The 12,985-nt window shown below is 43.9% G+C and overlaps 1 protein-coding gene across 1 annotated transcript in view; it reads right to left on the minus strand.

Moving 5' to 3' along the window:
* Secisbp2l (SECIS binding protein 2 like) overlaps window positions 1-12,985 on the minus strand; it is a 50,222-nt gene that overhangs the window by 11,891 nt on the left and 25,346 nt on the right. Inside the window, exons 9-14 of the mRNA XM_059261308.1 lie at window positions 10,530-10,610; window positions 9,744-9,911; window positions 9,471-9,612; window positions 5,592-5,767; window positions 4,202-4,334; window positions 2,562-2,724 (exon numbers count right to left, since the gene is read on the minus strand). Of these exons, the coding sequence (XP_059117291.1) occupies window positions 2,562-2,724; window positions 4,202-4,334; window positions 5,592-5,767; window positions 9,471-9,612; window positions 9,744-9,911; window positions 10,530-10,610 (863 nt within the window). The remainder of the gene's footprint in view (window positions 1-2,561; window positions 2,725-4,201; window positions 4,335-5,591; window positions 5,768-9,470; window positions 9,613-9,743; window positions 9,912-10,529; window positions 10,611-12,985) is intronic.

Consider the following 12,985-nt stretch of genomic DNA (forward strand, 5'->3'; position numbering starts at 1 on the left):
AATCAGAAAAACAGCAATACTGATTATCTTTGCTTGTGAATTTCAACTAAGTACCTTTTAGTCCAGGACAGGCTGCCTCAGGGAAGTACTACCGAGCTCCTAATTACTAACTTCCTAACGATACAAACCGAATGCTGGCTTTCTGAGCGGTCACAGTTTTTATGTCCCTGTGATAAATACTAGCAGTGCCTCTAGTAGGAAAACAATGCGCTTCTCTAAATTTCTTAGTAACAATTCATCCGCTTAGGAGAAGAGGAGTCCCGACACTGCTGACAGTGGGAACTGGTGCAGCACCATGGAAATCAGAGCTGCCACACACAGGGCTCGGCTATCCCATTCCTGGGTGTAAACCTGAAGAACTCCAAGTTAACAGAGCAAAGAGATCAATGTGTACCCATGTTATCGCCATACTATCCTATCAGTTAAGAAATGGAACCAGCCTAGATGCTTTCCAACACGAATGGCTAAATGAAATTGATAGAAATTTATTAATATATACTGGAATTTTATTCAGCTGCCTAGAAAAATAAAATCAAGACATTTGCAAGAAAACAGATGGAACTAGCAATCATTATGCTAAGTAAAGTAACGGATTCAGACAAATACTGAATGCTTTCTCTTATGTAGAATTTAGATTTAAGTTTGTGTGTGTGCACAGGCGCACACTGGAGTACAAGTCATGAAAGTAGAAAAGGATCGAAGAGGGAGGAAAACAGAAGGTAATGAAATGTTTGTTTTTGTTTTTGAAGACAGGTCAACCACGTAGACCTGGCTGTCCTGGAATTCACTATGCACACCAGGCAGGCCTCGAACTCACAGAGATCTGCCTCTGCCTCTGGAGTGCTGGGATTAAAGGCGTGTGCCATCACACTCAGCTAAGGTAATGGAATGTTGTGATGTGAGAAGAGGACTGTCTGGGACCAGAAAGTGAAGCAGTGTAAGGTGGGCCATAGGAAAGGGAGGCAGCTGGAGAAGGTCACAAATGAGCACAAAGCATAATGATACCTAGGTATGAACATGCCATAATGAAACTCACCCCTTCACGGGCTACATTAAAGAAAAAAATCAAGGCGGTGGACAGTTCTTGTTACTGCATAGCCCATTGGTCCTTACAGTATACCCAATAAACCTTTTGCTAAAAGAAAAAAAGGTTATAAAACATGCCAAAAAACCTAAAAACACTTCATCCTTTGAGCCTGGATAAGTCTCAACCATGAAAGCCTTTCCAATAACGAAAATAAGTTTAGTTAGAGGTTCTGAAAACCTATGGTTATGGATGATGAACTCAATAGGTAAACTGAGGCCTTGGGGTAAAAGTCACGGCTTTTACATCCAACAGAGCAATCAGAGGTCATCTGAACATGTCAGCTCTATCAGAAAAACAAAGTGTGTGGTCGCTGTGCACTTAACTGCAGGGTGAGAAGTCATCCAAGTTGACTTGTGGACCATCGATCGACCATCCTAACTCTTATCTCACCTCCACCAGAGGCAGGTAGTCTACGTCATACGGTGGAAAACATGTCCAGGGAATGTCACATTTTGCATGAAAATGTTTAAGCAAGTAGGACACAATTTCAGAAGATAGAAATGGGTGGATTGAGGAAAGATTAACCATCATAAACACTCAAAGGATTCAACATCAAACTACATTTTCTTTCCTGTTTCAAGCTGTTCGTTTCATACATATGTAATTTATTCTCCATGTGTTTCATTTGCTCCACATCTGCTGCCTGACATATAATTAGCTGCTCAGAGCCTGAAGAGAGGCTTCTGCTCAAACGCTAGAGCTGAGGAGCGAGCAGAACAGGGCAGAGGCTGCCAGACCACACTGACTCTCACTCCAGGATTCCTTCAGAAGTCATTTTTAAAGGTAAAACCACTTCATCCACACAAACACTAAAATATGTCACAGTAGTTAGCTTAGTGATTCCCTAATTATCCTAATTCTTAAACCTAGACATATTTGCTTACAAGTAAGAGCTTGGGTTGACTGTGTTGCTCAGTGGTCAAACACTTGACCAGGAAGCAAGAGGCCCTGAATTCAATCTCTAGCACTACAAAAATGAAAACAAATAGGAACAAAATGACATGGCTTTATGTGACAGACTCAGGATCTTAGAGAAGAAACCTATTATATGTTATTAACTGATTAGCAAGCTTTTCAAAGTACCTGTATAATATGAAAAAAAAAACAAAACAAAACAAAAAAACAACCCAACCCCAAAAGTATTTGGAGGGGCAAAACCCACGGCACATTACATTCTATATGCACATATACATAACATGCATTTATAATATACATCTGATGTAAGAGGCCAGGATTCTGGGATAGAAACACCATATGTGATAAAGAAAACCTACTACTGTGAAATTCCATTCCATGGATGCTGACATCAGAACTGCTTTAAATAGACCCAAACCCTGTTAAACAAGAGAAGAGCAGCCCAACCTCTGCATTCCACCTTGCTCTGCTTACTAGGTAACAAGGATACAAATTCAGAACAACCAAGATCCTTCAACTGTTTGACCTCAATATTGGGAGAAAAAAACAAAAAACTTACTCTCGAAATCTTTTGCTGTGGATTTTGGTTATCGTTGACGATGCCATCGGGCTGCCTATGCCAGAACTGGCAGGAGAGCCTTGCGACACAGGTGTCATACAGTACGGAGAGTTCTGACTTGCTGGAGACAATGAAGCATCACTGGGCATGCTCAGTCCAGTATCTGGAGATGAGAGGTGAAAGGGAAGTACCTGACAACTTCAAATGCTAAGAAGCCCCAGGCGGACAGACAACTTAGATGGTAGACATACCCTAATTCGGGTCATAACCTAATTCTCTGGAGTAAGTAAGTTACGTATTTTTCTATCACAAATCATTATTTCTTACAAACTAAAAGAATGAAGTTGAGATACTATCATACCCAAGGAAAACCAAGCACAACTTAGAAGTTTCCACAGAGGAGATGGGGAAGCAAACTTATCTAGGACACAGCTGCCCAGAGATCTGTACCTTTCTGCATAGCATTATTACACATCTCTATCTGGCCATCTGTTTCTTAAATCTTTCTAATTCTATCTGGTAGTGGCAATGACAATCTCATGTCACTCATTCTCTCCTGACTCCTCAGGCCCCACACCTGCTCACCCTCCCCAACTCTCTACACCTACACCTGCTCACCCTCCCCAATTCTCCAGGCCCCACACCTGTTCACACTCCCCAAATCTCCAGACCCCACACCTGCTTACCATCTCCTGACACCTCTCCTGACTCTCCTCTTCCCCACCTACTTATCTGGCCTTTGCTTCTGTGCTTTGGTAGCAACACTTTTAGATGCAAACTATCAACTCCATCAATTCTTACTAAGTTACTGCTTCTCTTCAACAGGTAAACTCAAGAACTGAATTTGTATATTAAATCTAATAATTAACAAAGTCACACATTAATCCTATCTGTTTACCAGATTATCAGCCTTTGATCATTCTGTTTTCCTGTCTCTTCCCTCTACAACTCACTGAAGACCTTTTGTATCTATTAATCAAAATCAAAGGGATGAATGGATGAATGGGCACACATAAATCTAAGGGGAATCATACTGAGAATAAAGGGGAACCCAAGCCAAGCACATCCTAGATAAATGAATAAACTTTTCTAAAAGTACTGAGAAACTCCTGTTTGACTTCTGTGCAAATCAGATTTACCCTGCTGCAAAACACTGTGTGGCTACTTACTGTACCAGACAGAACCTATCTGCTGGGATTACATGTCCTGGGTATGAATAGAATCTTTGCTCTGCTTTGCAATTCTCTATTCCTTGTGCCTTATGTATTAATTCCCCCAAAGCAAAAAAGGAAAACAATAAAAAATTATTTGAAAAACATTCCTATAAAGAAAACAACTGGTAAATAGTGTTCCCTATGTAAAAGCTGATGAACGAGAGGTCTTATGATAATCCCAGGAGTCCCAGACACTGGGAAGATCCTAATGTTTGAGATGTTACCACAAATGATGGATCTGGCCTCCAAAGTGCCAGAGATCGGATATGTAACACCTGTCTACCCTCTCAGCCATCTGTCTTCAAAAAACCCCACGCAAATCCATGTACATAAAATACAGTGTGCAACTTCTGCTTGAGGCACAGCCAGCAAGGCTTCCTCTCCGTGGCAACACTGCAGACAGCTATGGCAGAGAGGTGCCCTTACCTTCCTGGGAGACAGTCTCCTGAGGCAAGTCACTGGTGAGGTCCAAATGCGTTTCTGTTGGCTCCTCGGCTCCCAAAACACTGTGTTCCACAGTCAGACGTCCCTTCTTCTCCTCTCTTTCTTTCAAAATAACCTGAAATCCATTGCACAGTTCTTTAAATTACCGTTCATTCTTCAGCTAGGTATAAGCTACTACGATGTCACACTAAACACAGCCACAGTCCTGAGGAGCTCAGTGGGCTGCATTACCCCGCTGCCCAAAAGCTGACCTGTACAAATGTGACTGGTATGTCAGACACTGGAAGTGGAAGGGAATGCTGCACAGAGAATACAGGGAGAGTGCGCTGAGGGTGCACAGCCACACACACTTCAAATAAAGGGGAGCAGGGTGCTGAGAACACACAAACACGCCACATCGGCCTCAATCCGGAACTCCTAGGCGACCAAGTAGGATTTCCCAAACAGTGACTGTAGGTTTGGAAATCCAAACTATGAGTTTGGAACTCATACAGTTCACGTGACTTACACTCTACAGTTTTCATCTATTCAGGTATGAATTGCCTCACTGACCCTCTAATACTAAACCAAAGCAGATACTACCATCCATTTATAGGGAAGGAAGATGGAAGTGAAAAAGCAGGCCTGAAGTTGCTCTACTACACCCAGAGCAAAGCCTGGAGTCACTAAGGTCCAGGGCCAGCTAGCGAGGAGGCCGAGTGCCTGTCTCAGATGTGTGAAGCCTTGGGTCCGATCTCCAGCACTGAACCGAGGAGGCAAGAAGGAGAAGAAGAGGTGGAGGGGAGGGAAGGCTGGCCAGGAGAGGAGGGAAGAGAGAAAAGAAAGGGGAGGCATGGCTGTGGAGACGGCTCAGTGGTCAAAGCGCTTGCTGTACAGTAACAGCTGAAGTCTGGATCTCCAAACACACAGATGCCAGGTGGGTGTGGCAGACCACCCATGAATCAGGGCCCAGAAGGCTGACATGTGACTCCTGAAGCAAGCTGGCTGGCCAAACCAACCATATTGGTGAGCTCTGGGTTCAACTAAGAGACCCTTCCTTAAAGAATAGGGAAGAACAGGGTCAAGAGCAATCGAGAAAACTGGGACATGAACCTTAGGCTTCTACATGCAGGCCGCCACACAAGCATGCCCACATATGCATGCACACACATATATACATAAGAGGAAAACATGCAAAGGAAGGAAAGATCTGGACTTCTGATTCCTAAGGAATTTAATACATACAATGCTGGTTTTGAATTAATCAGTCACACATAGCCATGTAGATAAATATATTACAACATCTGCTTCCTAAAACACCACTGATTTTGCAAAGAAATGAAAAGGAAACCCTTAATTATCCTATAAAAGAAGCATTTCCAGATGGGGTTACCTTTTTGAGTGCTGTGGGCCGTTTTAGCTTTGCCATTTCCTTCTCTTTCCCTCTCTTTGCTTTAGAGGAAGTCACGTCCAGAGAGTTGCAGGACGTCAAGCAGGGCTGACTTTTGGTTAAAGGCTTTCTGTTAGCAGTGTCTTTAGTGTGGAGAGCAGCTGCGGCAGCGGCGGCGACTGCAAACAAACAAACACGTTAGTTTTACCACTGCAGCCAAATCCACACTCTTGACAATTCCAACAGTAAATCTTCAAAAAACACAAGCCTTCTCTTCCGGTGGAAAAGGTTAAAAAATATGTCGTAGTAACAGGCTCAGCAGAGCCCCTCAGACACACCTTCTTTCCAAGTCTCTGACCTCCCTAAGATGAGGAAGGTAAGCCAATGCAGTTAGCTGACTGAGAGCTCTGAAAGTAAGCCTGGACTGTTAGTTCAACTCAACTGCAGCAACTGACCTCCGGTCCCAACGGCCTACCTCTGGTGTTCTCCTCACGCCTACAGAGCCAGCTACTCAGCTCATTTTAAATACTTGTGCAGCCTACGGCTCCCCTTCAGTTGAGCGTCAGGAAGGAAAGCTGACTCGCACCCACTCTCGGTGCTACCCAGCACCTGTCACACCCCTGCTCACACCTTCACTCTTTACCCTTGATCTTTTAGTATTTCTAAGCCTCCAATCTCAACCCCTCCACTCTAGCAGAATGTTCCTGTCACTTTGAGAAGACACTGCCTAAGTTACAAAAACATCCAAAAGGAGGAGACAGATATCCTTACAACCGTCCAAGGCCCACTAATGAACTTAATGTCATCATCTTAGTTCCTCTGGGACCTTGTGCTGTTCCTTTTCACATGCACTTCCTGCACCCCAATCTCTTCCCTCTGAGCCACCCCTTCTATCTACAAGAAAAGAGGGACTGGGAGGCAAACACACAGAGCCTGGTCCCTTAACTGGCTCGCCTTCAGCCTAAGGTGCTCTTACTGCCCACTCTCTCCCAGTTAAATGTCTCCCATCATTCTGACATCATTCCTTTCCAAACCACTGCCATCTGGTCTCGACCATACTCACGCTATTGAAAGTGTTACTGTCAAGACCCAACAGAAGCCAGGTGGTGGTGATGCACACCTTTAATCCCAGAACTCAGGAGGCAGACGAAGGCAGATGTCTGAGTTCAAGGCCAGCTTGGTCTACAGATTGAGTTCCAGGACAGCCAGGACTATACAGAGAAATTCTGTCTCAATGCCCGTCCCCTGTCCCCCTTGCCGCCACCGAGAAAAAAAAAAAAAGACCCAACAGAACCACCCTGCAGTTGCCAAATACAATTTCCCAATCTTCAAAAATTCTTCCCAGAACACCATTCATTCATTCTATTTATATGTGTGGCTCTTCTTCCTCCTATCCCTGAAACCTGGTCACTCCATGGGCTTTTCCCTCATTTTAAATGCACTGACTTCTAGCCTGAACTACACATGCATATACACATGACAAATGAGGTCACCAGGGCCTCAACTGCTAGCATTTCAAGTCCAAGGCCACTGTCAACTCTCCTTATGTCACTGTGGCATCCTCACAGCCCTCTTCACTAAGCTAGAGAGCACATGTGGGTGTTGTGTGGGTGAGGGCACACCTGCACCTGTGTGCACATCCATGTGAAGGCCAGACGTTGGTGCTATGTGTTGTCCCAATCACTCTCAACCCCAGCTGATGAGACATGGTCTCTCACCAAACCTATAGCTCACCAATTCAGCTACACGAGCTGGCTAATGAGCTTCAGGGATCTGCCAGTCTGGGATCCCAGATGCACACTGCCATCCGTGCCTGGCTTTATTTGGTACGAGAGATCCACACTCAGGTCCCATGCTCACATGGCAAGCCCTTTACTGATGAAGTCATTTCTGCAACACCCTGGAGTTGTCTTGGACCTATTCTACATCCTGCTGTTCCATGCTCCATCAATTCCTTACAAATGTTCACTCCCATCATCTCATTCTTTTCTTGACTAGACTATAAACTTGTTTAAAGATTTATTTTATGTATATGAATATTTTGCCTGGAGGAATGGATGTGTACCATGCAGATGCTTGGTGTCTATGTGAGAGGGCACTGGATCCCCTGGATCTACAGTTATGAACGGCTGTGAGCTGCTACTTGAGTGCTGAGAATTGAGCCCAGGTCCTCTGCAGCAAGAACGGTAAGCACCTACTGCTGAACCACCTCAGAGCAGAGTCAGCTGTGAGTTTCTTGAGTGGTCTAGCCTCACCACCTCCATAACCCCAACTGCTCCAGACAGCACGTTCTAAGCACAGATATTCAGAGCTGTTTAACAGAACATTTTTAACATATTTATTTATTTTATGTATGTGAGCATTCTATCTGTGTGTATGACTTTATACCAGAAGAGGGCATCAGATCCCACTATAGATGGTTGTGAGTCACCATGTAATTGCTGGGAAGTGAACTCAGGTCCTCTGGAAAAGCAGCCTGTGCTTTTAACTGCTGAGCCACATCTCCAGCTCTTAACATAACATTTATTAAATCAACCAAAGTTGTAGAGCTGAAGATACAGGTCAGTGGAAGAGCACTTGCCTGGTATGCATAAGACCTTAGGTTTAAGCCCCAACATTAGAAAAAAAAAAAAATTCGGTGGTTAGAGATTCAGTTCAATGGTAAAGTGTTTGTCTAGCCAAGCACAAGGCCCTTGGCTAGACAAAGTTTAGTTCTCAGCAACTAAAGAAAAATAAATGGTTACAATGACAAATGGCTGGGTACGGTGGCTCACACCAGTAGTTTCAGCACTTGGGGAACTAAGGCAGAGGAATTACTTCAGCCCTATTTCAAAAACCAAAAATAGCAACAGCAACAACAAAAATCCCAACGAAGTTGTAACGGTCACAGTTCTTTGTAATACTCATTAGTTTACTGAGTGAGATTTTCTAAGCACTTTACATCTATCAGCTCATTTATTCCCCAAACAACCTTGAAGTAGGGACCATCACTACTCCATTTTAATGTAACAAATTGAAGTACAGGAAGATAAACACCTTTCTAAAACAACAAATCAAAGATCAGGAGTCCAATCTCAGCAGCTTGACTCCAACCCCAGAGGTGAGCTGAAAGGCCACCTCCTCCACTGTATCCAGCCACTCTCCCATCTCAGCAGCATGCAGCTCTATGCATTATCACCTCTGCCTTCCTCAAGCAAAGGGGTCCACTAAATGAGTGGAGAGCTACGGACTGCAACACTCTGCACCCAGACACAGCCACACGGTCTTTTCTTTTTACCTATTCAGCACCAGTCTGGAACTGGGACAATCAGGAACAGAGCAGACAGAAAATTCTGCTTCTCAGCATTCGTCCTTTTCACTGGTACCCGGCCCGCCTTTGTGCTATCCCTATCCCTCTAAAAGGAAAGGAGGAAGATCAACCACTGGCTCTAAACCTGACAAGGTTGTTAAAACAGGAACAGCTTCAGTGGGAAGCCAGATCACTGTCTCGTTCACATGCACGAAACTATCACAATTTGTCATTTAATTGGATACTTTCATAGTTAATAGGGCCAAACTACCCTGTGATTTTTGTTTATTTTAACCTTTGGAGAAGAAAAACAACAACAAAACAAACAAACAATGAGGATGGGGCCAGGACAGAAGGCTCAGCAGAGCAGTGTCTGTACTACCGTCCCGCTGACCTGAGTTCGCCTGACCCTCAGAAGCCATGGTGGAAGAGACAGTCTCCTGAAGGCTGTCCTCTGACAGCAACACGCACGCCCATGGCATGAGAGAGGGGAGAGGGAGAGGAACTGATCAAGGGCAGAGCGGGGAGAAAGAGAAAGACTACACAGCTCTGCCCTCCACGGCTGCAGCGGACTGCCCACGCTGAGGAGTCACCTGGATACGCGAGCGGTCTGGTGTTGGTGATCTGGCGAGCTTTCATGGCTTGCTGTTGCTTCTCCAGAGCAGCTAGCATGTCCCCTAAATCTAGCTGCACAGGGGTCTTATTCTTCTTTCCAGCTGCTTTTGATAAAGCTTCCTAAAAGGTGGATAAAAAAAGGATTCATTGTTTCTGACTAGGAAAGAATGACAAACTATAGTTATACTTGGCGTTCCTGTCCATCCCACCAAGCCAGCGGACAATCGTAACTGCAGAAAATGACTACACACCTGCAGTTTTTTTTGCTCCATACTTATTTCTGAGTATTCTTGTGCTGTGGCAAGGGCTGCAGCTAATGCTTTCTTCTTTTGACTCTTGGCTCGTTTAGGAACCGAAGTGGTAATGGGAATTGGAGTCTGAACTATATTGATGGGTGAGTTTTCAGGTAAGTCATCCAACTATGACACAGGAGAAGAAACACAGCTGTTAGTCATGTCACAGATGTCAAACCATAAGGAAAGATAATGCAGACTGAGGCAGCTTCTGCAGGACTGAGACAGAAACTCGGAGGACTGGGGGCCATTAAGAACAGGGTGAGAGGAAGGACCATTTTACAAAACCTGGATATAACAGGTGGTGCTTGTCTGGGGAGATTTCCACAGACTGCACATTGTCTGACAGTACTTAACGTTGTCTCATCTAGTGGCAGAACTGCAGGTTTCCTAGAAACCACTTTTGTTTAGGAAAAGAAACATTAAGGCTCAGCAGGTACAGGAGTCTGCTGCCCAAACTAAAAACCTGGGTCCCCTGTGACATACATGGACAGAGAGAACCAACTCCTGCAAGTTGTCCTCTGTCTTCCTCAAGCACACCATGCACCCACCCACCCATATACACACCTAAAATGAAGCACAACTGTAGTAACAATTTTCTGGTGTGAAAGTAAGCAGTACACATATTATCCGCACACACCATGCTGCCCCTATGTCCTTTAAACCAACCTCAAGACTTCTTTCCACATAGCCGAGTTCAAAAGGTGTGCTATTTTTCTTATAATTTTGAAAGAAGTTACTTACTACTTTTGAAGGCAGTTTCTGTTGAATGTTCTCATCTTTAGAATTTCCATTCTCACTTAGTTCTTGAAACCCATCTTCACCCTGAAATAGTTTCCCTGATGTCAGTGAAAATGTTCAGGACTAATCCTACAGAAGGGTGTATGAGGGTGTGTGTCCACGCCTGTATGTCTGTGTGGGGTGTGTGTGTGTGTGTGTGTGTGTGTGTATGGATGTGTATGCCTGCATGTGTGGGTGTGCTCAGTGTGTGTGGGTAGGGAGGTGCATGTACACCTGTGTGTGTTGTGTGTGTATGGACGTGCATGTGTACAGATCTGCATGTGGGGGGGTGTGCTCAGTACGTGTGGGTGAGGGAGTATGTAACTCAAATCCTAAATGGTCTTTTAATAAAAACCCAGAGCCAGATGTTGGGGTAAATGCTGAAAGATCAGAGAGACAAAGGAACAAGCCACTAGAGAAACTTCTCACCACTACCAAATCCTCGGCCAAATGGAAGGCGAGATCCTGTCTCCACGAATCCTCAGACTGAATGCCTAAGTCCTCAGCCAAAAGGCTTTCGTTCCTGTCTCCTCACACCTTATATTCCTTTCTCTGCCCAGCCATATCACTTCCTTCTTAGTGCTGAGATTTCCCAAGTACTGGAATTAAAGGTGTGTGCCACCACTGCCTGGCTCTGTTTTCTCTCCTAGACTGAATCAAGCTCATGTATTCCAGAGTGGCTTTGAACTCACAGAGATCCAGATGGATCTCTGCCTCCCGAGTGCTAGGATTAGAAGTGTGTGCCACCACTGCCTGGCCTCTAAGTTTAATCTAGTGGCTTGTTCTGTCCTCTGATCTTCGGGCAAATTTTATTAGGGTACAACAAAATATCACCACATGGGTGCATCTGTGTGTGTGTGTGTGTGTGTGTGTGTGTGTGTTCATGTATGTGCTCGTGCATATGAACATGTGTGTTTGCTGGGCATCAAACCCAGAGCCTTACTTATACTAGGTAACTACTCTACCAATGAGCATCCTCCCCAGCATTGAAACTTTCTATACTGTTTGACAGTTCTGAAAGTTAGGAAAATAAGGTATATTTGTATCCTACTGTTGAACTATTTTAAATCAGCCCTAAAAAGGAAATTTTATTTCTCCCATGCTAAACCTATTTTTATTCAAGCATGAAGTCATATCCACATCCATCCATCCTTTAGATTTCTGTAACCACTTTCTCATTTTTTTATACTAATTCTATCCTAACACAGGTAGGTACCTGAAAAGAATTCAAATTGGATTTATCACATTCAGATAATATGGAGAAGATTTAAATAGTTTAGTATTCGTTTTTAAAACTTATTCCATTCCCTATTACATATAATTTGAAGAAAGTTTAAAATATTTTTTAATGTTTTTATTCCAATTAATTTCTTAGTCAATATCCTTCTGATTGTATGGAAACAATCATACAAGTGAGCCTATAATAAAATTGTTGTATTTATAGTTAAACTATTCTTCTTCTGAGATTAGAATTAACTTTTGTTAAAGGGAAGGAATAGAAGTAACATTTTATCAGTTACAAAAATGTTCAGCATGTATAAAATCCACAAGTAAAGAAAGAAAGACTGGTCAATCCAGGATTTATGAAAACTCTGCACAAAGCCCTCATTCCTAAGAACAGAGGGACTAAAAGCTCTTAGAGCTGGGGGATGGCTTGCTTGGGAAAGTGCTAACTCTGGAAGCATGAGGAGCTGATTCAATCCTCAGAACCTAAGCAAAAATAGCTGCACAGTGGCAGGCACTGAGCTCCCAGTGCTGAGACGTGAAGAAAGGCAGCTCCATGAGGCTCACTGGCCAGCCTGCCTCGCTTGATCACTGAGCTCCAGGCCAATGAGGGACTTTTTGTCAAAAAAAAAAAAAAAAAAAAAAAAAATCAAGGTGGATGGTGTCTGAGGGACAAGACCCAAAGTTGTCCCCAGGCTTCCACAGGCCCACAAACAGGAACCACACACACAGTAAACAAAGAACCAAACATGGTCTTGAACCCAGGGATTCAGGCAAAACCCCAACTCAGTCTCCCTACAGGCATACACCAATACACCCAGCTAGCATTTTAAGTTTAGATCATTTGTATAAATAAAAAACAACAGGGGCTGATGGGACAGGCCAGTGGCAGAATGCCGCTCAGCAAGTACAAAGCCCTGAGTTCTAGCCTCAGAAAATCCCCAACACATTTAAACTGAGCTAAGTAGGCATAGTGGCACGCACCATCATCCCAGCACCCAGGAGGAAAAGGCAGGTAGATCTCTGTGAGTTCAAGGCCAGCCTGATCTACACATAGAGTTCCAGAACAGCCAGGGCTATAGAGACCTTATCACTTAAAAAAAAAAAAAAGGGGGGGGGGGGGAGAAATGCAGCTATCTTCCTAAGAACTTTTACCAAAGTAGAAGTCCAATTTCAGTATTAACAGAAAACCATTC

This window comes from Peromyscus eremicus, chromosome 4 (assembly GCF_949786415.1).
Source record: "Peromyscus eremicus chromosome 4, PerEre_H2_v1, whole genome shotgun sequence".
Taxonomy (NCBI): Eukaryota; Metazoa; Chordata; class Mammalia; order Rodentia; family Cricetidae; genus Peromyscus; species Peromyscus eremicus.